Source organism: Macaca thibetana, chromosome 9 (genome assembly GCF_024542745.1).
Source record: "Macaca thibetana thibetana isolate TM-01 chromosome 9, ASM2454274v1, whole genome shotgun sequence".
Classification (NCBI taxonomy): domain Eukaryota; kingdom Metazoa; phylum Chordata; class Mammalia; order Primates; family Cercopithecidae; genus Macaca; species Macaca thibetana.
Genome location: NC_065586.1, coordinates 112,711,397 through 112,738,238, shown reverse-complemented (window position 1 = coordinate 112,738,238; position 26,842 = coordinate 112,711,397). Strand labels below are relative to the sequence as shown.

Genomic DNA, 26,842 nt, shown 5'->3' with positions numbered 1-26,842 from the left:
TGAATAAATTGATACAATCGCTATAGAGAGCAATTTGGCAATATTTGTCAAAATAAACTTATTCCAAATATTTATTGATCAGCTATATAATGTAGAAGATATCATGAAAGGATATTAATTGCATGGATATTTATAATAGAAAATAGTCCAACCATACATACCATGTACATCTCTCAGTGGAATCTACGAAACTGTATGAAGAATGGAGAAACTCTTTCTGTACCATTAGAGACTAATATGCAACTTATTGTTAGTGAAAAATGCAAGATGTGGAACAGTGTGTATACTATTCTGTCATCTGGGCTTGGACAAAAAGGGTGTGGCAGGGTTGAGTGTGTAAAATAGATATATCCATAAGTATATGTGGACTATTTCTTGAAAAAACCCAAGTTGTCTCTGGGAAGAACTGAGAGACCTGAAGGCAAAGGGGAAGGAGATTCACCTTTTGTAAGAATACTTTTCTGTATCATTTGAATTTTGTAACATGGGCATGCATTAATTTTTTTTTAAAGCCCTGCTTTTTCCATGCCGCAGGTGGATTGTAACCAGAATCATCAGAGTTTGGAATTACACCTGCCACAAAATGCGGCAATATCTTGGGATATTTTATTTCATTCTCCTTTTTTTGCTTTTCTTCTCTTTGTATTTTCTGAATTCTTATGTGGTGTCTACCTTGTTCCCCTATGATGTTAAAGGCTGGGTGGGCAGCAAGTGACAGCAACAATGACCTTTACAAATAGGACAGAAGTCCACTGTCTAAGGAAATAAAATCCATTAGAAAGGCCACCTAAAGTGCCTGGAAAGAGAGAGACGGTGGCAGAGGTAAGTGGGTGAGAAGTTCCAGGTGTCACCTGTGGCAAACTTGGCTCCAGTCCCCCAAATCATTTTTGAAACGTGAACCCAGAAAGTAGAGAATGTCAAACTAACAGCTCACCCTCAAACTGAGTGCATTACAAATTTTATTACCGCAATAGTCGCACCACGTTTTTAACAAGGGTAAAGAGATTGCAAAACGTTTTCTTCCACAGTGTCACTGCTGCAAAAGTTATACCTGTGGAGGAAAACATTGTCAGCATGAGGCTCTTTTGCTTGTGGAAATGTGACTTCAGATGAGTAAACAGCATTCGGGCAACCCCCTGCATTCAGCTCCCCTTGACCTAAAAGTTCTGCTTTGCCAGGCAGAGTCCGAGTAATTCTTACTAACTAAACCTGCTCAAAGAGCACCCCTTTCCCTGGGTGAGCTCCGAATGGGTGGCAAGTGAATCAGCCATGTCAAACTGAAGCTTTGCAAACTGCAAAACCGAGGGGTCTCTGATGGGACTGCCTCTTTGGGTCTAGCAACGAGTTCCAGGGACCAATAGTGCCCCAGCCAGCTCAGAGGGACTTTCTCTGTCAAATTAAGGTCAGAGAGGGCCCCTCATACACTGCTCTGGGAATGAAAAATGTGGCAGCCACTTTGGAAACAGTTTGGCAGTTCCTCTAAAGGTTAAACAGAGTTATCATACGGCCAAGCAGTTCCACTCCTAGGTATATACCCAAGAGGATGAAAACAAAATCTTGTACATAATTTCAAAGCAGCATTATTCATAATAGCCCCCAAGTAGAGACAACCCAAATGACCAACTGATAAATGAATAAATAAAATGTGGCATGCTCATATAATAGAATTATTTGGCAATAAAAAAGAATGAAGTACTGATACATGCTACATGAATGAACCTTGAAAACATTATGCTAAATGAAAGAAGGCAGTCATGAAGGACTATACACTGTATGACTCTATTTACATGAAATGTCCGGAATAAGAAAACCTACAGAGACACAGAGTAAATTAGTGGATGCCTAGGGCTGAGGAAAAGGGATGTGCAGGTTGAGAGATGATGGCTAACAGGTATGGGGTTTCTTTTTAGGGTGATGAAAATATTCTAACATTGTGGTGATAGTTGCACAACTCTGTGAATATTCTAAAAGCCATTAAATTGCACACTTTAAATGGGTGAATTGTGTTTTATGGGAATTATGTTTCAATAAAATTTCTTAAAAATAAAAAAGATCCTGGAGGGTTATTAATCCTGAGAAACTAACCAAGTCAGGTTGGAGCAAGCACCAAGCATGAGAAGCTGGCCACTTCCAGCCTCTTCCTTCTCTTGCAGGTGTCTTTGAGGCAAGGGGAACAGTGTGGCCAAGCTGGCCATCCCTCCAGGTTTAGCTTCAGAATGTAGCTTCTTGATGAGAGAGCCCTCATGTGGGTTGGGGACTCTGGTGTTTGGATTATACAGCATGTGTTCTATACTGTACTTAAAACAGGAACTCCACCCCCACTTAAATACTGAGAAATCCAGACATTTTCACATTGCATTGCACTGCCAGACCATATGGACTTCTCAGTTTCATATCCAGCTGGCTGAATTGATGGGCACAGTGGAAAGAACCCTGGATGGGCTGTCAGAAGACCTGGGTCCCAGTCCTTGTTGTGCCTCACAACTGAGTATAGTAGCCCCCCATTATCTGCAGTTTTGCTTTCCATGGTTTCAGTTACCCATGGTCAACTGAGGTCCCATAATAGGAAATGGGAAATTTTAGAAACAAACAATTCGTAAGTCTTAAATTACACATCATTCTGAGTAGCATGATAAAATCTTGCTCTGTTCAGCTCTGTCCCACCCAGGACATGAATTGTCCTTTTGTCCAGCATATTTCCTATTCATATAGTATGTATGAATAGGAAAAAAACCCCATAGTATATGTAGGATTTGGTACTATCTGAGGTTTCAGGCATCCAACTGGGGTCTTGGAGCATATCACCCATCCCCACAGGTAAGGGGGTCTACTGTACACAAAATGACGGCCCGTTGACTGTGACATCTGATCCTTCCAATAATACACTGAGCAATTGGGATTATTGCCACTTTTACAGCCAGCAAAGTTAAGTCATGCAGCTGAGCAAAGATTTGGTGTGTGTTTTGAAAACATTCTGAAGTCCAGTATTTTTCCCTTTAGATTCCCTACATGACCTTAGACAAGTTACTTGACTTTCCAAATCTTACTTCCTCATCTTAAAATGAGAGCAGTTGAGAGTCGACATTTATGTTTCCTTTATTCTCTATTATCCCATTGTTTTTTAATTATCCTCTTTTGAGGTGTCGTTCTTTCCATATTTTAAAAACAGTTATGTTCTCTCCCAATGCCTACTAAGTAGGATTCTATTCTCTCAGAATGGAAGAACTTGTCATTATGAGCCAGATTCCCAACACAGTGTGTATCCCTCTAATGCTATAGTCTCCAAACAAACCTGTTTACGTTAATAACTGTACAACAACTGGAATTAACTCAGAGATTTCCCCTATGTACTTCCCAAGTGCTTTCCTTATTGTTTGAGATAAAACAGTCATTCATATTTGCCCGTTTCTTGAATCTGTGCCTATCTGTGCCTACATGCCTTGCCCCTGCCAAGTTGAATTTTGCCTAAGGAAAACAATTTTGGTTTTTCAAAGTAAATCAGATGGATGGATGGAGAGTTGAGATGAACACCTGGGAAGATGAATGGATGGATGGGAAGATCAAAGAATGGCTGGAGGGCCAGAAGAATGATGAGATAGGTGTCTGGGTAGATGGGTAGAGGAATAAGTGAATGGGTAAGTGGTTAAGTGATTAAAAGGATAGAGAAATGGATAGATGGGTAGGTGAATGGATGAGTAGATGGGTACATAGATGAGTAGGTGGGCAATTGGATGAATGAATGCATAGACAGATAGATCAATATGTAAATATAAATAACCAAACTTAGATGCAATAAAAAATACGTACTCAGTCCCATCTTCACCACTTTGCACTGTGATATGGGAAGCCCCCAGTTTGGGCTTAAATAGACTTATCACACGGTTGTTCCAGAGGAACTTAACTTTCTGTATTTTGCCAACATTGAGATCCACATCAATAGCATGCATGTGACTTGCATCTGGTTTGAGGGATCCTCTGAAAATATGGACATAAAATGTTATATCAGCTGGATATATGAATACATAAGATGATCGCAATCTATCACTTCTCTAAACAATAGTTACTGTTGTTGGTTTTCTGCAAACACCTCGAATGACTTCATACACATCCAGGGGCTGCCATAACATAAAAGTATTTGTGCAGAACACACCTTTTAAAAATATTGGACTCCAGATTTCCACTGTTTTAGTTTTTATCTACAGCTAAGTCAAATATTTGGGGTGGCATATTAATGGTCTAAAGTTTGCTACAGGACGATTTGGGGCAATGTCTTATGTTTAAGGATGCATGTGGTTCAGCAGATGCCATTTGTTAGTATCTCATGTGTATTACAGGAATTTGTCAAGGACATTTAATTCAACACAAACATTTTTATGTAAAAGTGCAAAAACAGAACCTAACTTTGTTGCACAGGTTATGCATTCATCTAACACATATTTACCAAGCACCTCATATGCCCAGCAAAGGCCAGATGCTGAGGCTACACAACATGGATGAGATGGCCACAGGCTTCATGTGTGTACCTATGTGTGTGAGGATGGGGTGTGTGTTGGTTATATGCCATACAGATGTGCCTTGCCTGAAGAGATTTTGATATTTGCAAAACCCAAGTGAGAAAGGAAACTATAGGCAATATCCCTGATGAACACAGACACAAAAATCCCCCACAAAATGCTAGCAAACCAAATCCAACAGCAAGTTAAAAAGGTAATTCATCACAATCAAGTGGGTTTTATTCCAGGAATGCAAGGATGGTTCTACATATGCAAATCAACAAATGTGATTCAACATATAAACAGAATCAAAAACGAAAAACATATAATAATCTCAATAGATGCAGAAAAAGCTTTTAATAAAATTTAATGTCCCTTCATGATAAAAAGCCCTCAACTAACTAGACATCAAAGAAACATACCTCAAAATAATAAAAGCCATATATGACAATCCCACAGCTAACACTATATCGAATGGAGAAAAGTTGAAAGCATTCACCCTAAGAACTGGGACTAGACAAGGATGTCCACTCTCATTACTCCTATTAAACACAGTACTGTAAGTCCTAGCCAGAGCAATCAGGCAAGAGAAAGAAATAAAAGGCAACCAATTGGAAAAGAGGAAGTCTAGTTATCTCTGTTTACTGATGACATGATTTTTATACCTAGAAAATCCTAACAATTCCCCTAAAAGTCTGCTAGACCTGATAAATCACTTTAGTAAAGTTCTAGAATACAAATTAATGCACAAAAATCAGCTGCGTTTCTATACACCAAAAATTCTCAATCTGAGAACCAAATCAAGAATTCAATCTCATATACAATGGCCACAAACACAAAATATACCTAGGAATACATTTAGCCAAGGAGGTGAATAACCTCTACAGGGGGCACTATAAAACACTGATGAAAGAAATTGTAGATGACACGAACAAATGGAAAAACATCCCATGCTCATGGATAGGAAGAATCCAAAGTGATCTACAGATTCAACATAATTCCTATCAGATTAACGATGCCATTTTTTACAGAATTAGAACAATTCTAAAATTGTTCATATTTTAGAATATGAACAAGAAAGAGCCCCAATAACCAACATAATTCCTATCAGATTAACAATGCCATTTTTTACAGAATTAGAACAATTCTAAAATTGTTCATATTTTAGAATATGAACAAGAAAGAGCCCCAATAACCAAAGCAATCTAAGCAAAAAGAACAAAGCCAGCGGTATAACATTACCTGACTTCAAACTATACTACAAGGCTACAGTAACCAAAACAGCATGGTACTGGTACAAAAATAGACACATATATCATATACCATTGGAACAGAATAGAGAACCCAGAAATAAAGCCACATATCTACAGCTAACTGATCTTTGACAAAGTCAACAAGAATAAACAATGAGGAAAGGGTTATTGAATAAACCTAATCAATAAATGGTGCTAGGATAACTGGCTAGCCATAGGCAGAAGAATAAAACTGGACCCCTATTCTTCACCATATACAAAAATTAACTCAAGATGGGTGAAAGACTTAAATATGAGACCCGAAACTATAAAACTTCTAGAAGAAAACATAGGATAAAACTCCTGTACATTGGCCTAGGTGAGGCAGGTGGATCACCTGAGGAAAGGAGTTTGAGACCAGCCTGGCCAACATGGTGAAACCCCATCTCTACTAAAAATGCAAAAAAATTAGCCAGGTGTGGTGGCGGGCTCCTGTAACCCCAGTTACCTGGGAGGTTGAGGCAGGAGAATCGTTTGTACCCAGGAGGTGGAAGTTGTAGTGAGCTGAGATCCGAGATCTCGCCATTGCATTCCAGCCTGGGCAACAAGAGTGAAACTCCATTTCAAAAAAAAAAAAAAAAAAAAAAAGAAAAGAAAAAGAAAAACAGAAAAAAAATAAGAAGTTATGACTAAGACCTCGAAGCAAATGCAGCAAAAACAAGAATAGACAGAAACTCTTTAGTTTAATTCAGTCACATTTAAATTAAACTAAAGAGTTTCTGCACATTAAAAGAAGCAATCAATGGAGTATACAGGCAAACTATAGAATGGGAGAAAATATTACAAACTACGCATCTGACAAAAGATTAATATCCAGAATCTACAAGGAACTTAAATCAACAAGAAAAAAACTAATAACCCCATTAAAAAGTGGGCAAAGGACTTCTCAAAAGACATACAAGCCTCAAGCAAACAAATAAAAAAACTCTCAACATCACTAATCATTAGAGAAATGCAAATTAAAACCACAGTGAGATACTATCTCATATCAGTCAGAATGACTATTATTAAAAAGTCAAAAAAATAACAGATGTTGGCAAGGATATGGAGAAAAGGGAATGCTTACACACTGTTGGTAGGGATGTCAATTAGTTCAACCCCTATGGAAAACAGTATGAAGATTTCTCAAATAACTTGATAGAAAAATATAACTTCATTTTGACCCAGCAATTGCACTACTGGGTACCTACCCAAAGGAAAAGGAATAGTTTATCAGAAAAATCCTGCACTTGTATGTTGATCACAGCAATATTCACAATAGCAAAGTCATGGAATCAACATAAGTGTCCATCAGTGGTTGATTGGATAAATAAAATTTGGTATATAGACAACATAAAATACTATGCAGACATAAAAAGAATGAAATCATGTCCTTTGTAGCTACATGGATGAAGCTGAAGGCCATTATCTTCAGCAAAATAACTCAGAAACAGAAAATCAAATACTACATGTTCTCACTTATAAACAATGGGTACACATGGACATAAAGCTGGAAAGAATAGACACTGGGAACTCCAAAAGGAGAGAGGTTGGGATGGGGATAAGGGTTAAAAATTTATCCATTGGGTGCAATGTTCACTGTTTGGGTAATAGGTTCACTAGAAGTCCAGACCTCACCATTATACAATATACCCATGTAATGAATCTGCACATGTGCCCCATGAATCTAAAATAAAATAACAAAAAAAGAAAAAAACAATCTAGTCAGATGACTGACATTCCAAAAGGAGTTAGCACATGACTCATTTTAAATAGTGAGTTCCCACTCTCTGGGCCTCACTCTTCTCATATGTAAAACGGGATGATTGAACTAGACACTGAAACTTTCTTCCAGCTAACATCCTAGGATTCAGTGGTTCTGTATAATAGATGCCTAGATCTATAAAGCACTTTATACTCAGTCGATTTTGAATAATCTATTATGGAAAGTATGATCATTTCACATTACTAGTGAACTTACTTGAAAATCTCATATTGTTTTGAGTTTCCATTACTTCCATACAAAGCAATCCTGATGTACCCATTCACGTTCTCTTTTCCAGAAAGTGTGACTGATACCTTATATCTCCAACCTGTCCAAAGAAATACAACCCATTTAATGAACTCATCTTATTGAAAAAATGAAAACATTATTGTTCCAAGCTGTGAATCCTCCAGGGGTAAGACGTAAAAGGACTGTGACTTAATTGAATTCCTGGGGCCCAGGAATTAAGGGGGTAAGTTTCTAGGCGGGAGCGAGGGACTCAGGGGTCAGTAAATATTATGGTTCAGCACAGTCCCTTATGAACACAGCAAGGTATGCGCTCTTGATGAATGAAGGGCAGCTGATACTGCACATGTGTATTTTGACTGATACATGGTACAATGGACTGAATTCATGTGGGTAAGAGCCCACATGAATGGGATCAGTAACCTCATAAAAGAGACCCCAGAGAGCTCTCTTGTCCTTTTTCCACCATGTGGGAGTATACAACAAGAAGACAGCAATGTGCACCAGAACCTGATCGTGCTGGCACCATGGTCTTGGATTTCCATCCTCCAGAACTGTGAGAAATACATTTCTACTATTTATAAGCCACCCAGTCTATGGTACTACGTTACAGCAGTCTGAAAAATGAAGACACTGGGTGTATTGCATGTTGTTTTGTCACTTGCCTTCTTACTTAATACATCTTAGAGGTTTTCTCTCTTCAGTATGCATAAGTATAACCTTCTTTTTAATGGTTACATGTAGTATTTAATCTATAGTATTTAGTCATTTACCAACTGGTGGACATTTAGATTTTCCCCTCAATCTTTTGCTCTTAAAAACAAAGAGTGAGCATGCTTGAACACATCATCTTATGCACACATGCAAGTATTTCTCTCTGGTACATTCTGAGAAGTGAAGTTACTGGGTTAAATGAATGTGCATACAAAATTTTATAGATACAGCCAAACTGTTATCTTTTATGATAAATATTTTGAGGATTAAAGGAAATACTGTATGTGAAAAGTGTTTTGTAAGGTGCTGATATAAATTTTTAAATTTGAAACTCCCTTAGAAAATAACTGCTCTTCTTTCCAGCCATTATATGATATTATTCATAGTAAATGAGTCTTGATAATTTTACTGTCTTGTACTTTTAAAATAAGAAGCAGGGCAAAATGACATCACCACAAAGTGTGTGTGTGTGTGTGTGTGTGTGTGTGTGTGTGTATGTAGGAGGACCAATATAACAGTCATGACTGCAGTGACTTCTTGACTTACAGTGACTTTCACGTTGCCCTCTTCTGTTAATAGATGCATCCTTCCTGCACCAGGGGTGGGTGAACATGTGACCCAGCCTGGGCCAATCATTATGCTTTTCTCTGCTGGGCAGGAGTATTGGTTAGAGGGGTGAGATCCAACACAAATTCCATTTCACTGTCCTTTCATTACAACTTAACCTTGTTGTAGTTAAGTTTCTATCCATCGTTACCAAGGATACTGACTAATAAGGCTGGCACACTTTTTAAAATTATTTGCAAGAATTTGAAGTGAGTAAAATGGAAACTTACTAGTAAAGTTACCGCTCTCTCCTGTGTTCAGGAAAAAGGTTTGTTCCACAGCACTGGTTTTCCCCTCAAATTGGTCAGCATAGTGCCCCATTTTGGGGCATCCTTCAGCTGGACAAGGGAAACAGTTATTCTAGTGGAAAAAAAAAAACATAATGTGTCTGTTAGTGGTAGACCTTTGACTCACTCACTTAATCAGTCAATTCATCTTCCTTCCTATGTCTATCTACCTATCTACCCATCACCCACCCAACCATCCACCTTTCATTTACCTATGCAACCATCCATCTACCCATCCATCCCCTATCCATCCTTTCATCTACCCATTCATCCATTCTCATACCTATCCACTAATCCATCCATTTCTGCATCTATCTACCCATTCACCCATGCATCCATGTGTCCATCCATTCTCCCTTCTATCCACTGACTCATGCATTACTGCATCTATCTACCCATGCATCCATGCATCCATGAGTCATCCATTATCCTACTTATCCACTGATCCATGCATTCCTGCATCTGTCTACCCATGCACCCATGCATCCATGCTTCCATCCTTGGAATTGTGCATAGAACTGTGCTAGGCCCTGCAGAGTATCCAAATAAGTGCCTTGAAAACTTGGAGTATAGTTGAGAAAACAAGTCATATCCAGGAAGCAGTAAAATTAAAACATGAATGGGGAATGCAATACAATATATTTAGGGAGAAGTAAATGGGAGAGATAACAAGTTATTTCAAAAGAAGTGAGGAAGGGAAGATCCAGGACCATTTTCACTTTAATGTGAATTATTTCTCCAGACTTGTTGATTCTTATTTGTTGTTTCTCAAATGATAGTTCTTTAATTAGGCCCAGAGAAGGCAATTTGCTGTCTTCGAATCAGGGATTTGATTGCTTTATGCCACAGTGTCATTGTCATCTGCTCTTTGGCCTCATGCCACATCCAAAATGCATGGTGTGTAGAGCTATTTTGTGATTTGGAAGAAATAAGACAAGTACTAGAGGCCACGTTGCTATCCATGACCCAGCAAGAACTAGCACAGTGAAGGCTTCTCACTGAACACTCACAGACCTTGGAGATCAAATATGATGTCCTTTTGACCTCAGTTCAACCCAAGAATGTCAAGGTTAAAATTAGTTTTGAAGGACAAAATGTGAGTTTAAACATCTTAAACAAGTAATTAAAGTTTAAGTCATCAAATAATGAATGAATTTATGTCATCAAATAATGAATGAAAATTAAATGAATGTCTTTAGTTTTAATACACTGAGAAGGACCTGCTACTACCAATTGAAGCACCCCCTAAAAAATCAAACAATTTCAGAGAGTGGGATATTCTGCCAAGTACCTGGTCTGAAATCCTCGTAAGTGGCAAGTCTTCAAAGACCAAGAAAAAATGGGAAGCTGTTCTTGATTAAAAGAGACTAAAGAGACAACAAAATAATTGCAATGCAAGAAAAAAAAAGAGAACAAGGGAAAGAAAGAAAGAAGGCAGGCAAACAGACATAGCTCTAGAGGGCATTATTTGGATAACTGGAGAAGCTTGAATATGTACTATATATTAGAAAATATTAGTGTATCAAAGATACATTTCTTGAATGTTATTCTATAGGAGAAGGATCTTGTTTTTAAGAGATGGAGGCTAAAGTTTTTATAAGTAACATGTCATAATGTCTTTAATTTACTTTCACATAATTTAGAAAAAAGTGTACATACACACATATAAAATGTTAGCAATTGGTGCATCTAAGTGATAGGTGTACAGTATTCATCATTAGTCTTCTTTCACCTTCTTTGTAAATTGGAAATTTTTCTAAATGAACAACTGGGGACCCTAGTAAGGGCCCACCACAGTCAGGTCTGTGCCTTTCCCCTCCAGCCCAGCCTGCTGCCCGGGGGAAGATGGCTTTGTGAGGCACAGAATTTCTATTACCTCCTTTCATTAGTTGCAGAGTTACATCTCTTTGTTCTGTTCTAAGCCACAGGACCACAAAAACACCCCAAACAGAGCCACCAACATCTTCCTCAGCCTCCTGGGGTAACCTACCTCCTGAAACTCATTGTAGGAGGCACAGGGATAGCCCAGGAAGCCATCGGGGTTGAGGATGCTGCTTGAGTAATACTCGAAGCTTCGCAGGTGATTGCAAGCTGCAAAGTTACTAATTCCTGAAAAACAAAGACCCTGGATGCTCAAAGGAGGCCTTCACTTTTAAGCGTGAACAATCCATTCTGACTAAGGAGGAATCACCTGCACATTTCACCGATGGGTGTCGGCTCCTGAATATCTTGGGACATTTGCTGAGGAGGGACCTACTCAGGGCTAGGTGACTGTGGAGGAGTGACACGTCCTGACAAGCACCTTTGTCCATTCTTCCAGGGGCCAGGCACGTAACACAAATGAATGAGAAGGGCTGGGGGCTGGGAGTAGGGTGGGGTGGTAGGGGAGAGAGAGACACACAAAGTGACAGAGAGGGAGAGAGAGGCGGACAGAGGCAGTTGGTCGGGGAGAGAGAGAGAGAGAGAGTCAGAGAGAGACAGAGTTGGTGGGGGGAGAGAGAGAGTAAGAGAGAATCAGAGAGACAGTTGGTGGGGGGAGAGAGAGAGACAGTCGGTGGGGGGAGAGAGAGAGAGACAGAGAGTTGGTAAGGGAAGAGAGAGAGACAGAGACAGAGAATCAGAGAGAGACAGAGAGACTTGAGGGGGAGAGAAAGAGAGAGAGTCCGAGAGAGACAGAGAGTTGGTGTAGGCGAGAGAGACAGAGAGTCAGAGAGGGACACAGAGTTGGCGGAGGGGGAGAGACAGAGACAGAGACAGAGAGAAATGGAGAGAGAAAAAAAGGCACAAAAAGAGATAGGATGAGAAAGAGAGATTCAGAAAGACAGAGAGAGGATAGAGACAGAGGAGAGGCAGAAAGAGAGAAGAGAAATGCAGAGACAGAGGAGAGAGACATAGAGAGGGTATATATATATACACACACACACACATACACACACACTCTCTATAGTATATATACACACGTACACTATAATATATATATTGTGTGTGTATATATATATATGTGTGTATATATAATATATATGTGTGTATATATATAATATATATATGTATATATATAGAGAGAGACTAAGAGAAGATAGCAATAGCTATAAAAAGGGCCCCTCTAACCCTGCACAGTCTAGCCAGGTGTTACATGTTCAAAGCCCCAAATCGCTGGGTCCTCTAATTTTTCATAAGAAGCCAGTACCTCCACTTATACGTGAAAACCTTCATATGCATGAGTGGAGGCAGCGCATCCGCATCTTAAAAACAGTTACCGTGCCGGCCCATCCAATGCTGCTGCAGACCACATCCTATCTCTGTGAGGACCCTGGACACACTGGGCAGGCCTTCCCCATCAACCAGGCTTTTTGATTCTTCCTCTTTGCTATGCAAGGCACAAGGTAAAAGCGGTGACGGCAAGGTGGCCATGACCTCTGGCCACTCTCACTGCATTTTATTTATCATCCTTTTCTTTCGAAAAAGTATGGAAAGGTGTTTTTTTCATTTCTCTGGCTCCTTGGTAGAAAACTTCCCATGGAGAAATGCACAGTGACCCTGGCACACTTGTGGACCACTCCTGGGGGGTCTGCAGGGCTTTATCGCCACCCACTGAGAAAGGAACACTTCCCTTTGTGCCCAAGGTGGCTTCGTTGTCCACGGCTCCCGGCCCTCGACCCAGTGACTTCCAGCTGAAGCCAGGTTCCCTGTGCCCACGTCAGCGCTCATCACCCGACAACAGCACCTGTTTCAAACTTAATTGTTTCTTTCATCCAAAATTGCTGCTCTGGGACCCCATAATGGAGGAGAAAGTGGATTTAATTATTCCTCAGTGCCCAGTGCCTGGGTGACTCGGAGCTTGACACAATAGAAACACTCCAGTGCTCATGGGCTGGTTCACTCAAAATTGCCTCTCTAATTAAACCTGGGCTCGTTCCTATTATGTGTGCCCTGCTCATCGTTTGTGGGAGGCGGCAGCTATTATTGTGACTCTGGTGCACTTTCAGGGAGCCTGGAATGGTCACATCTCCCCAGGAGTTACCTGAGGGGACAAAAGCTCCGTTTATATGCTGGTGGATGCTGGCGGTCGCTTTGTCGACTCTACTCTTTGACATAAAGCACATGGAATATTAAAATGCCACACAAAGCTACTCAACTCAATGTAAAAGTACATTTCGTGCCTGCTTTGGACAAGGCCCTGAGCAGGGTACTGGAGTGTCTGAAATGTGCAAAACACAGTCCTCGGCCTTGGGGAACTCCTAGCTCAGAAAAATAAAGAGTAAAATGATGACAGGCCCAAAACCTCCCTTTTCAGAGAGGAGAGTGAAGCCTGGTGTCAGGGGAGGAGAAAGAGGAATCAAAAAAGGCCAGAGCAAGGGGCAGCAAATCAGATGGGTCAATGAGGTCACCTAATGGCGGGGCATGGGCCCTGCTCTCTCAGATGAACAGAAATGTACACAGCTGGCCAGCAGCCACCACGGGTCTCCCAGACCTCCAGGTCCCCCCTCCTACACGTGCACCCCAAACCCAAAGAGCACATCCCTCCTTTGTCTTCTTCTCAGCGAAGTCCCCTTCCATTTCTAGCACCTAACAACAGCAACCAGCAAGCAAGACAAGCAAGTCAAGGCCTTCAAATCTTGGCCTATGCCCTGCAGTTCTTCGAGGAGCAAGTGCTGCAGATAGGATGGGTAGTCAAAGCCAGAGCCAACATATCAGCCAAGCCGCTATCCCAGGATCCTGACAACAGGCAGATACACAGGCTGGGGCATGAGATCAGGGCTTTATAGTTAGAAATTGGGCTTAGATACAGAGTGGTCTTGGATGAGCTATGTAATTTTTTTTTTTTTTTTTTTTTTTTTTTTTTTGAGACAGTCTCACTCTGTCACCCAGGCTGGTGCAGTGGTGCTATCTCGGCTCACTGCAACCTCCACCTCCTGGGTTCAAGTGACTCTCATGTCTTAGCCTCCTGAGTAGCTAGGACTACAGGTGCATGCCATCACGTTCAACTAATTTTTATAGTTTTAGTAGAGATGGGGTTTCAATATGTTGGCCAGGTTGTCCTCGAACTCCTGACCTCAAGTGATCTGCCTGCCTCAGCCTCCCAAAGTGCTGGGATTATAGGCATGAGCCACCACGCCCAATTGAGTTATATAATTTTTCTGATCCTCAGTTTTTGGATCTGCAAAATCAGAGTAACCATCTCACATCAGTATTGTGAAAATGCCTGGCACATTTTCACAACACTCCATAAACGGTGGCAAATGACAGCATTATGAAGGCCAGCCTATACATTCGGCTTTCTCCCCAAACAGAGCAATTACTGTCTTACTTCTTTAATTTACATACCTTCCCATATTCCATCGATATCAATGACGGTTGAAAGCATATTTTTCTGACACCCAGGCATTTCCTCCCCTCCATTTGGAAAGAAATCCAGATGGCCCACCTTTTGGCTCATTCCAAAACCTAAAACATTTGAAGCAGATGTAAGCGGCGAGGTGAGTGGTCCCAAAGTTAGGTTGTGGACAGAGCAAGACCCTTTTTGGCAAATTCTCCTTTCATCACAGCTACCACTGCCTCTAGCTTTGCAGAAAGTTCTCAGAGATGGGTGCTTGGCAAGATGAGGAGGAAGGAGAGGGCAGAGGAAGTGAGATGGGGGCGGGGGCTGGGCTCTGGGTAAGTGAGACACAGATGTGTATCTGTGTGTCTCAGAAAGTCCTGGATCATATTAATATGCCCTAGTACCATCATGCACCAGTAGACATATCAAGACTGGTGCAATTTGTATTACTTTACTCATTTTAAAATTTTGATGTCTACATTATATTGTTATGTGGAGACTACATAATGTTATATTGTGAGCCATAGCATATGGCTAGGATCTTTGGCTTTCAAAGCGCACGAACCCATGATCAAATCCTGGTTTTACTGACAGATTTTGTGATCTGGGACAATTATTTAACCTAATTGAGCTTCAGTTCCTCAGCCATGAAATGGTGATAATAAAGCCCACTTTTTAGAGTGTTACAGAATTAATGAGCTAATGTATGCAAAATGTTCAGTGTAGCACATAGTAAACACTAATTAAGTGATAACATCATCATCATCATCAAAAACATACCCTTTATTGGCAAGTTTCATGAGTGGCTACCTAAGAAAATATTGAAAAAAGAACACTGATTTTAGAAGAATTAAATAAAGGGATAAAGTCTCCAACAAAACAAAGTGTAACCAAAGCTTTGACTGAAGAAGTAAGAAAAATATTCAAAAATTAACTTTGTATTTTGCAAGTACAGGTCAAGTTTTAAGAATAAATACTTCCGCCACATTAGTTACTGGTAGATTGGGGAAGGATGCAGAGTTTGAAGATTGATTGACAACCTTTCATAGACTACAGAAGGGTTTTTGTTTAACCCAGGACTGCAGGCTGATTCCACTGGCATTGTACTAGCTATTTATTTGGGACTGCTACCCATTTTGACTGGTTGGTGCCCAAGCTATTCCTGTAGCTATTTCAAATGGCCTCCCCTGCTGTCTGTGTATGTGTGTGTGAGAGGGGATATCTGGACCCAATGTCATTAGCTGTAGCACAGGTCAGCAGGAGATGGGATTGAGGAACTCACCTAGGGAAGGAACTATGGGAGCAGAATCTGTGTGAATCACATCCACAAACATGGCGTCAGATGGGTCCAACCGAACCTCCTCAGGCGCATCCTGGAAGCAAGGCTCTGCTGGATCCAGCCCTGAAAGAGAGAAGGTAGGCAGGCTGAACTCTAAGAACTGGGATTTAGACCCAGTACTGGTAGACTGAGCTCCTACTTCAGCAGCTATGGTTCTGGGGGTTGGGTCTGCAGCTCTTGGTCTGCCTGGGAGAGAGAGTCTGGGACAGAAAGGCTGGGAATGGGGTCATTGCCTGTGGATGAACATTCAGAAATCCCCAGTGCCTGGCTCCGTGAAGGATCTGGGTAGCCCCCGTACACCCCTCCTTTCCCTTTTTCTTTTTGTCCTCACATGTTACCATTTGGCTACTGCTCTCAGAGACTACAAAACCCCAGGCCTTACCCAGTTGCACGCATCTACTCCTTTGTGTGACTCATGCCATTCTCCAGCCTGCTGTGCCCTTTCCCACATTCCTCCTTTATCTAAATCTTTCTCCTCCAAACCCAGCTCACACGCCACCTCCTCATGGTTAAATGGAAAATCTAACCCCTCTCCTTTCTCAGCCCATTCCATCCACATTGTATTATTTTGCAAGCTGCTTTGATTTTTATTTGCCTACTTAGTTGTCTGCCTCCTGGACTAGACAGTGGATTTCCTGTGGCAGGGGCTGTGCCCAGGTCATCTTCAGAGAGAAACAGAGCATGGGAGGAGGAGGCCTGTATTCTTGCCCTAGTTCTGCTGCAGGTCAAATGTCTGTCCTCTCTGAGCTTCTGTGTCCTTACCGGAAAAGTAGGAATAATGACAACCACCTACCTTAGAGGGTCGTTGTGAAACCCTCATGAAAAGATGTAAGAGAAGGGACTTTGCAAACTGCAAAATTCTACATAAACACAAACCAATACCCCCTCATCCTTCACCCAGTGCCTTGGGCAAAGGGACGTTCATTAAATGTTGATGTGAACTGTTTAGAGAAGTTACACACTGATTTGGCTGCACAAAATAAATAGTTATTTGTGTCTTTGCCTTGTATGCATTCAGTTTAGTGCTTCATTCATCCATTCAATATTTACTGAGCACCTTCTATATGGCGGGTCTCAGTGTGCATTTGCATTTTCTGTCTTTGCCTGGCACAGTAAAGACATTCAAACAATTATGTGGAACTGATGAATTTTTAAAACCATCTCACATTTTTTCTTTTACTTTGCCATACTCTGAAAATAATAGTCCTTAAGTCATGGATTTAATGTGCTAGTTAAATCTTTCTCCTTTTCTTTGAGATCTCACTCTGTCGCCCAGGCTGGAGTGCAGTGGCACGGTCTCGGCTCACTGCAAGCTCCGCCTCCTGGGTTCATGCCATTCTCCTGCCTCAGCCTCTCCAGTAGCTGGGACTACAGGTGCCCCCCACCACGCTTGACTAATTTTTTGTATTTTTAGTAGAGACGGGGTTTCACCTTGTTAGCCAGGATGGTCTCGATCTCCTGACCTCATAATCCACCCACCTTGGCTTCCCTAAGTGCTGGGATTACAGGCATGAACCACCGCACCCGGCCTCGCTTCTTTTCTTTTCTCTTTCTCTTTCTCTCTTTCTTTCTTTCCTTGTTTCTCTCTTTCTTTCTCCTTCCTTCCTTCCTTCCTTCCCTCCTTTCTTTCTTTCCTTTCCTCCTTCCCTTCTTTTCTTTCCTCCTTTCTTTCTCTTTTCTTTCTTTTTCTGAGATATGGTCTCCCTCTACTACCCAGGGTGGAGTGCAGTGGGGCTATCACAGCTCCCTGCAGCCTGGAACACGTAGGCTCAAGCAGTCCTCCCACCTGGGCCTCTCGAGTAGCTGGGACTACAGGCGATAGCCATCACGCCTGGCTAACTTTAAAACTTTTTTTGTAGAGACAAGGTTTCACCATGTTGCCAAATTGGTCTCGAACTCCTGGCCTCAAGCGATTCTCCCGCCTCAGCCTACGAAAGTGCTGGGATTACAGGTGTGGAAAAAATGAATGCATTTTTATTTTTAATTATCCATTTTCTAATACACATTATGGAAAATTATTTTTAAATTTAAGACCGGTCATCACAAAAAATCGGTACCCAGGAGGACCAGCAGGGGCGCCCTTGGGAAGACCAGCAGGGGTGCCCTTCGCCGTGCACACCCGGGGGCCGCCCGGAGCCCCGCGACCCCTACCTGTGATTCTGCCCACGCGGCCCCCCAGCCTCCTGCCCGCCTCCGCGGCCGTGTGCGCGCCCAGGCTGTGGCCAATGAGATGCACGTCCTCAGGGCTGTACCCCAGCTGCGTCTGCGGAGGGATAGCGCGTCAGGAACACAGCACCGTGTGGGGACCCGCTGGTCGGAGAGCCGGGCGCCGGGCCCTGCCAGGGATGGGGGCAGGACCCGGGCTCGAAACTCGACCCCCACGGCTTGAGCACACCGCCTGGGGCAGGGCGACCCCACTCGCCATCTGCAGCCTGAGAGTCCCCCGGGGCCGGCTCGTGCGCAGGGCAACAGTGCTGACCAGCGGCCACCACGCCAACTGCAGGCCACCTGGGCGGGCGAGGCACACGGCCTGCCGCCCCGGACCGCCCCACCCCCAGCTCTCTTCCCTCGTCCCTGCGTGGGGTATGGCCTGTCTGGGAGAGCGCGGGTAGAGTGGGCCCTCTCTCTGCCCCGCCCCGCCCCATAGATCCTGCAGAAAGGTCCAGGGCCTTCCCTCGTGGGTTGGCTGAGGATGAAAACTCATCTTCTGCACTGGGAGCTGCTGGGCAGCCCAGACTGCTCTCTGACCCCTGCAGAACAGCCTGAGCTCTATTTCAAAAGTGGAAACCGAGGCTCAGTTTGCCTCAGGTCCCATAGCTAGACAGTGATAGGGCAAAGTGTCTTCAGGACAGCAGGCAAAGAGGAAGGGCCTTCATCTTGGGAATGGTCCTTCTTGATCACAACCTGGGCTACTGGCTACTGGCTCCTACCCATGCCCACGGGTCCCCAGGCTGCCTCTCCGCGCCTCCCTTCCCCTCTTTCTGACCCCTACCCACAGGACAGGGCCCAGGCAGGGTTTTACCGACAGTGTTTGTATTAAGACAGCTGTCTCCGCCCCCACGACCCGAATGTTTTGCACGGCTTGGGTGTACATTGTGTGGGACCCGTGCCTCCAGTCCACACAGATGCAGTTCACCTTCTCCACTTCAAACATTTTCTGGGGAAGACAAACAAGGGAGAGAAATCAATTTATAAACAGCCCCCAGTTGCATACCCCACAGATAGGCATTCACATCTGTCAAACGCCTAGCCCATGCCAGAGTTTCAATATTCCTATACCTGCCATGACGGCACCCTCACTGCAGTGCTATGGACTGACATGCTAATACCCGCTTAACAGATACGGAAACTGAACCCCAGAATGGGTAAGTGACGTGTCTAAGGTCTCACACATCGTTAGGAACACAACCAGGTTAAAAAGACCACTTACTAAGTCAGATGTGAACAGACTACTACTCAATTACATGTCAAATTCATCTCCTCGGTTGCACCAGCCACATTTCAAGTGCTGAATAACACACATGGCCAGTGGCTTCTGATTTGGACAGTGCATATATAGAATACCATCATCACTGCAGAACATTCTATTGGATAGCGGTGCTTTAGAGGGTAAAATTTAAGTGTTTTTTAACATCACAAAGGGGTTTTGCATACGTCATCAAGGATAAATGCCCAGTAGTTTGCTGCAGTCTCTACCTCGAGACTTTTTGACTGAACTCTGGGTGTCTTCAGCCTCATAGGAGATTGTTGGCTAGAAATTGGTAGGTAGGGAGATTTTAGCAATGGATGCCCTTGGGAACTGGGCTTTACTCGGTGGTGTTAAAAAGGACCCATCTTTCTCTGAAGTATTTCATTTCCTGGTCTAAGGGAAACTGGGGGTGCAGTGTTTGAATCTGTGTGTTGGGTGCTGGTCTCATCAGAGAGTGGCCAAGTGGTGGGGCCCCACCTTGCACATGTCCGACGGCCAGCTGTCCTCCCCCTTGTCTAAGAAGCCATGGATGATGAAGCGTGTCTTGCGGTCCAGTTGGAAGTTTGAAGCCTCAATGGTGTCTGGTTCGGTGCCAGTGATTAGCTGGTTTAATTTTAAAAGATTAATTTGAGTGTTGGCCTTTCCAAGCCACAAGCCTATTAGAGCCAGTTTCAGAACTGATATCATAGCTTCAACACCCACGAAGTTGGGTCGGACTAGAAGGAGCTCCTGACCTGGGGTTGTGGATAGAAATCAGAAAGTCCAAGTTCACAGACCCTCTGATTTAATTAATCCTTAATCCATATCTAGTATTTCAGTTAATCACAAAACTAGACAATAAACCACAGTGGTATTAGCAACACCTGTGACTCTGTCCCCCGTAGCAGTCACAGGTATTTTCAGGTCATAATATAATTATTGCAGGTATCTAAAAATATCATTTGTACTCATAAATATTTTAAATTATAGTAGTTATTAGGCCAACCACTAGATCTTGTTATTTAGTGAGATATAAAAAGCACATGTATGAATATATCACGTATTTATATGTTTAAATGTTTTGGTAATTTTTTTTTTTTTTTTTGAGACGGAGTCTAGCTCTGTCGCCCAGGCTGGAGCGCAGTGGCCGGATCTCAGCTCACTGCAAGCTCCGCCTCCCGGGTTTACGCCATTCTCCTGCCTCAGCCTCCTGAGTAGCTGGGACTACAGGCATCCGCCACCTCGCCTGGCTAGATTTTTGTATTATTTTTTAGTAGAGACGGGGTTTCATCATGTTAGCCAGGATGGTCTCGATCTCCTGACCTCGTGATCTGCCCGTCTCGGCCTCCCAAAGTGCTGGGATTACAGGCTTGAGCCACCGCGCCCGGCCAATTATTTTTCAATATAATTCATTTCTTTTGTAATCCAATATGTTTTGTTTTTGCATTTAAAAACATTGACCTGGCCAGGCGTGGTCGCTCACGCCTGTAATCCCAGCACTTTCAGAGGCTGAGGCGGGCAGATCACAAGATCAGGAGATCGAGATCATCCTGGTTAACACAGTGAAATCCCGCCTCTACTGAAAATGCAAAAGTAAAATTAGCCAGGCACAGTGGCGGGCGCCTGTAGTCTCAGCTACTCAGGAGGCTGAGGCGGGAGAATGGCGTGAACCCAGAAGGCAGAGCTTGCAGTGAGCCGAGATCACGCTACTGCACTCCAGCCTGGGTGATAGAGCAAGACTCTGTCTCCAAAAAAAAAAAAAAACCAAAAAACAAAAAAACAAGAAAAACAGCAACAACAAAACAAAAAAAACCAATGACCTAAGAACGGGTCTTTAGGCTTCTCCCAGGTGGTGAAAGAGGTTCCTGGCACAGGAAAGGTGAGGAACCCCTGGACCAGAAGCTTAAGCCTGGAGGCAAATTCAGTTCAGTGGAGCTATGAGACTTTGGAACGCACTTCTAAATTACCATGGGCTGCTCGGACACCCTTCCACCAACCCTTACAGACAAGACACCAGAAGAAGGATCACAAAATAAAAATAGCACAGTAACCATGTCCAGGCTGACTCTGGGCTGGTAGCAGTAAGAAAGCTGGGCTGTCACATAGAGTCCCACAGTGGGCGACCTCAGAAACCTAGAGACAGACACCTGGATCCCTAAACTCTGTCAGGGACCAGAGCTGTGAGCTGCTGGATTCTCAGCAATGTCTTCCTTGAAACTGTCTCCTGGTCACTTCTGACACCCTGGAGCAAGTCTGATCTGCTTCTGCTGGGCAGACCTGCTGCAAACTGGAGGTTGCTCCAGAAGACCTCATCTTTTCTCTATTGTGGTTACATGTCCCCTCTCCCCTACCTGTCTTCTAGCTCTTCAGGAAGGATTTACACCTGCCCCCACCCCCAATGCCCAAAAGGCTTCTCTCCCTCCACTCTCCTGTGTAGAAACGAGATAACTTTCCAGTGGCTACACCAGGCCTGGGCTTCTCCATAGATGCTACTCATAGTCCCTTCCTCCCAGGAAACGGCATTTATGCTGGGGTAGCCACTGAAATTCTCTGCACCAGTGTGTGTGAATGTGTAAGTTTCTTGGTTAGGCATCAGTAGATTTCATCAGATACTCAGGCATTTATGATCCTGAGAGCTACGCATTGGATTCTATGTCTAGAATCCAATTTCTAGAAAATTCCAAGGCAGTGACTTATGCCCTAGACAGCCATGCAAAGACTCCACTGTGGCAGCCCAAATATACCCACCATGCAGCGTTTACATGCCCACTCTTACTTGGAAGTCGTTTGGATTTTCATTTGTGTACAGAAGAAAGCGGGTGTCGATGTCCTCGGGGGACCAGGGAAGTAATTTTGTAGGTCGCTGAAGGATTCCTGCCCATGGTTTTTCATCAGAAAAGCAGCCAAGTTGTCCATAGCAGATCTCTTTTCCTAGGGTGAGCCACAAACAGGACATGTGTGAACTTCTGGAAAGAAGCAATGTCATATCCATACAGGAAAATTCTGCAGGACAGAGCCTCGGTTTGGCTAAGGCCAGTGCTGGTCTTTATCTTTGCCATCAACATTTCCCAAACTTCTGGGACGATAAGAATCACCTGGGGGCTGCAGCATGGCGGGGTGGGAAGGGCGGGTGGGGACAGGGGACATTGTGGGGAATAGGTGTATTGCATCTACACATTCATAAGTCCCTCCCTCAGAGATTCTGATTCAGAGGGTCTGGGGTGGGGTCCTAGAAACACATATTCAGTAAGTGCCCCTTACCATTAGGCAAATTGGGGCATTGCTGATGTATAGGTTGGTGCAAAAGTAACTGCGGTTTTTGCCATTGAAAGCAATGTTTTTTTGCAGTTATTTTTGCACCAACCTAATACAAACTGCTGCCTTAAAACTACCTCTTTCAGGAAACTTGCAGCTGGCCCTTTACATGTAAGCATCCAGTAGTGAGTATCAAGTGCCTACAAACTCTGTAGCACAGAGTTGCTACTTTGTTTTCCCATCTCTACTGCATACAGCATAGGCCGTGCCCACACCAATTCACGTGTCTTCAAGTCATTCTTTTATGCATATTTTTTCAAATGATTCTCTGCCGTTTCATATTTTCCCTTTTGCTTTGAAAAGATAAGTTTCTTAAGAACAGGAATGATTTGTGTATCACACTACGTGTGGTAGAAACTCAATACATGTAATCCATGATCCAAATAACCACATCTAAGTCCGAGAGTACTTTCTGTGTCCATGACATAAACATGATCACAGGATATGGTCACTAAAGGTGACATAATTTCAACCCAAAGGATTATAATGAGTCCTTTCCCTTATGCTTCCTCAACTCCTGTACTGATGATACCAAATATTGGTGAATCATTAAAAAAACTCATAATAGTTAATACTTGTTTACTATGTGCCAGATACCATGTTAGTACTTTACTGGTATAATATCATTTAAGCCTGAAAACACAAATATGGACTTATTATTATCTCCATTTTACTGCTGAGGAAACCAAGGCACAGAGAGACAAGGTAAGCTACCCGAGGTCACAGCTAGTGGTGGAGGCAGGATTTGAACCCAAGAAGTTTAAACGGGAATGAAGCTCGAACTTGAGGGGACACAAAGATAAACGAGATATGAACCCTGTCCAGAAAGAGAGGAGCTCTAACGGAAGCAATACCGATGGCGTTGAATTCGTTCCAGAAAGAGGGTGCACGCTTGGAGGTGGACTCTAGGAGGCTCAAGCAATGTTTGCCCCAGGGAAACATTGGTTAAGTGAACGGGCTCGAATGCAAGACATTTGGGCTCTCTTAAGTAGAGAGCAGGAAAGCGTTGGAAGGTATGAGTTGGTGAGGGTGAGGGGAGGTGGTGGTGGCAGGGGCAGTGCTGTGCTTCCACAGGCAGTCCTGTGTTTTTGGGACTCGAGTACAGGGGGCTGAGAAGCGGAAGAGCCTGAGGAGGCTGGGGGCAGTGAGAGTGAGGCTTGAGGCTTGGCCCTGATAGGGTTTCCTGCAACTCGGGAGGACCAGAAGCTGGGCAAGAGGGAAGGCCCCAGGAGGAAAGAGATGAGGAGAGAGCCTGGCGTGAGCCTTGGGGAATGTCCACATTTGGGGCAGGAGGAGGCTGCAGGTCAGCAAAGGATATGAAGAGGAGTTGTATGGCTGGAGGAGCAGTTGCACCCACCCCCGGCTCCGCTGTCAGCAGCCCGGTCTTAAATCATGGCCAGGTTGGAAGGAGAGGCCAAGAGTGGGCTGGCGGGGTTGAGAAGACAAGGGGGAAGGGTCACAAGGCAGAAGAAAGCCCCCACAGGGACCCAAGGAGGCCATGTCTGCTACAGCAGGGCTTGGGGGGCCAAATTGGGCAGTGAGATATTCCGGCAGGAGAGGAGGTGAGGCAGCCCCCACAGAGAGGGAACGGCTCCTGGAGGAAGCACGCCTGTGAAGGCGTAGGCAGATGGGAAGTCAGCAGGCTGGGGCTCAGGGGGCTCCAAAAGAAAGGGAGGTGATTGGTGTTTTAGGATAAGTAGAACTTGAATATCTGTATCTCCTCTGGACAGAACCAGGTGAGGGGAACAAATTGGAGAGACAGAAACGGTGACTCTGACAAGAGGACACGTGGGCATGATGGCAGAAAGGCAGGCTTGCCTGGCAAGACTGGGCTTTCTTGGGAGGGGGCACATCCACATGGCTTTGGTCTGCAGGCAGGGACAAGGGCATTGGGACCCAGTGGGAACACCACACCCTCCACTTCTCCCAGTCATAAAAGCCTTTGCAGGAAGAAGGGGGCCAAGGAGGAGGGTTACCAGAGATACTCCCGTGTCCAGCACAGTGTCCTGTGTCTGCCTGAGAGTCAACATTCTCTGAGTGGCACAATTGTTTTCTCTAAGTAACGATAATGCTCTTCATAATCATGATAATAATTATTAATATACCTCTAGCTGCCTCACCAAAGGCCAGCCCAGGTATGTCACTTTCTCCCTAAAGGAATGGTGACAGCATCCTCACCTCTGACTGTGGCCAGCAGGAGAAGGCTGAGGGTCCAAGGGGGCAGCATCTACATGGAAGGAAACACAGACACACACAGACCCACGCGCACAGTGAGACTGGCAGGGGCAGGACCCAGCCGAGTCAGGAGCCCTGGTCACACGGACAGTGAGTGGAACAGACACCCAGCAACCCCGGGCCCCACAGGCCTCTCCCTTGAGGTGGGGACCCTGAGGCTGAGTCCTCCCAGTGCACAGGGAGACAGCAGCACGCTAGGATCCTGGACTCAGGGGCTCCACTGTAGCGGCTTCCCTGCCTCTGGGCCATGCCCCTCTTGTAGCCTGGGCTGCCCCAGCCCTGCCAAATCCCCTGCCCAATCCCCTGCCCACATGGGGCCCTGACTTACCATCCTGCACCAGAGCTTCCACTCAGCCCAGCAGGTTGGCTGTGGCCTTTTATAGCCAGGCTTTATCCTTTGGACTCCTTAGAGAAAAGGCCAGGCAGGATAGATAAGGCACTGCACGTGGGTGCTTTGAACCTAACTTATCATGAACACATAAAACCAGCTCAACTCCAGGAGCAGCAATGTTTATAAAGCGAGATTCAAGGACAGGAAAACCAACTTTGGAGAAGGGAAAGAGCTCAGTTAATCTGAGTTTATAGGTTTAGTTGCCAAGAGATTGTGTCCCCAAAGTGGTAACAGGGAAACATCATGCCGTACATCGCACCTCTGGAACAAAATCCCTTTTGACACATGAACCCCCAAACCCATTGTGTCGTCCTGTTGCTCTTGACAGACTGTGCAGGGCTAGGAAGTCAGGAGACTTGCTGCTCAGTGGAACTGACTGTTTTTGAAGACACACACCTTGCTTACTTTGGGGATGGGGTAGGTGGAGAACTACCTTACCTATTAGAGAATCTAGACAAAGAACAAAAATGAAGGCAACCTCACAGACGAAGCGCCAAAGAATAAAATGAGGCCAGGCGCGGTGGCTCACGCCTGTAATCCCAGCACTTTGGAAAGCCGAGGTGGGCAGATCACGAGGTCAGGAGATCGAGACCGTCCTGGCTAATGCGGTGAAACCCCATCTCTACTAAAAATACAAAACATTAACCGGGCATGGTGGCGGGTGCCTATAGTCCCAAGTACTCAGGAGACCGAGGCAGGAGAATGGCGTGAACCCGGGAGGTAGAGCTTGCACTGAGTGAGCCGAGATCATGCCACTGTGCTCCAGCCTGGGGGACAGAGTGAGATTCCGTCTCAAAAAAAAAAAAAAAAAAAAAAATAAAATGAACATGAATACTGTTCAAATACAACTTGTTTATAAATAATGTAGCTTGTTTTATAAGTATTTCTGATCTGCACAGACTGTACCTCGACTTGGAGATAAGGGAAGGTATTTTCTTTTCTTCACTGCTACAGAAGAATCTGGGTGAATAACCAGGTGCCACCCTGCCATGTTTTAAATGGGCATGTAATTTAGACACACCAAAGTGCATACATGTTAAGTTGAAAATGTAAGTACAGTTTAGTGAGTTTTGACAAATATATACTCCTATGTATATTCCCCAGATCAAGATATAAAACATTTCCAGGCCGGATGCGGTGGCTCACACCTGTAATACCAACACTTTTGGGAGGCTGAGGCAGGTGGATCACGAGGTCAGGAGATCGAGACTAGCCTGGCTATCACAGTGAAACCCTGTCTCTACTAAAAATAAAAAAAATTAGCTGGGCATGGTGGCGGGCGCCTGTAGTCCCAACTGCTCGGGAGGCTGAGGCAGGAGAGTGGCGTGAACCCGGGAGGCAGAGCTTGCAGTGAGCTGTGATCGCGCCACTGCACTCCAGCCTGGGCAACAGAGAGACTCCATCTCAAAAAA

At 44.1% G+C, this 26,842-nt stretch overlaps 1 protein-coding gene across 1 annotated transcript; it reads right to left on the bottom strand.

Annotated features, from left to right (window-relative positions):
- Positions 1–943: 943 nt before the first annotated feature.
- On the bottom strand, positions 944–25,412 carry LOC126962326 (pancreatic lipase-related protein 2). Its single transcript, XM_050803176.1, has 13 exons — positions 25,368–25,412; positions 24,983–25,031; positions 22,266–22,420; positions 19,988–20,113; positions 19,064–19,198; positions 18,193–18,304; positions 15,985–16,104; positions 14,708–14,827; positions 11,373–11,491; positions 9,326–9,455; positions 7,746–7,857; positions 3,808–3,975; positions 944–1,051 (listed from the first exon to the last, which is right to left on the bottom strand). The coding sequence occupies exons 1-13, from the start codon at positions 25,368–25,370 to the stop codon at positions 988–990; spliced, it is 1,413 nt and encodes a 470-aa protein (XP_050659133.1). The 5' UTR covers positions 25,371–25,412; the 3' UTR covers positions 944–987.
- Between the last annotated feature and the right edge of the window lie 1,430 nt (positions 25,413–26,842).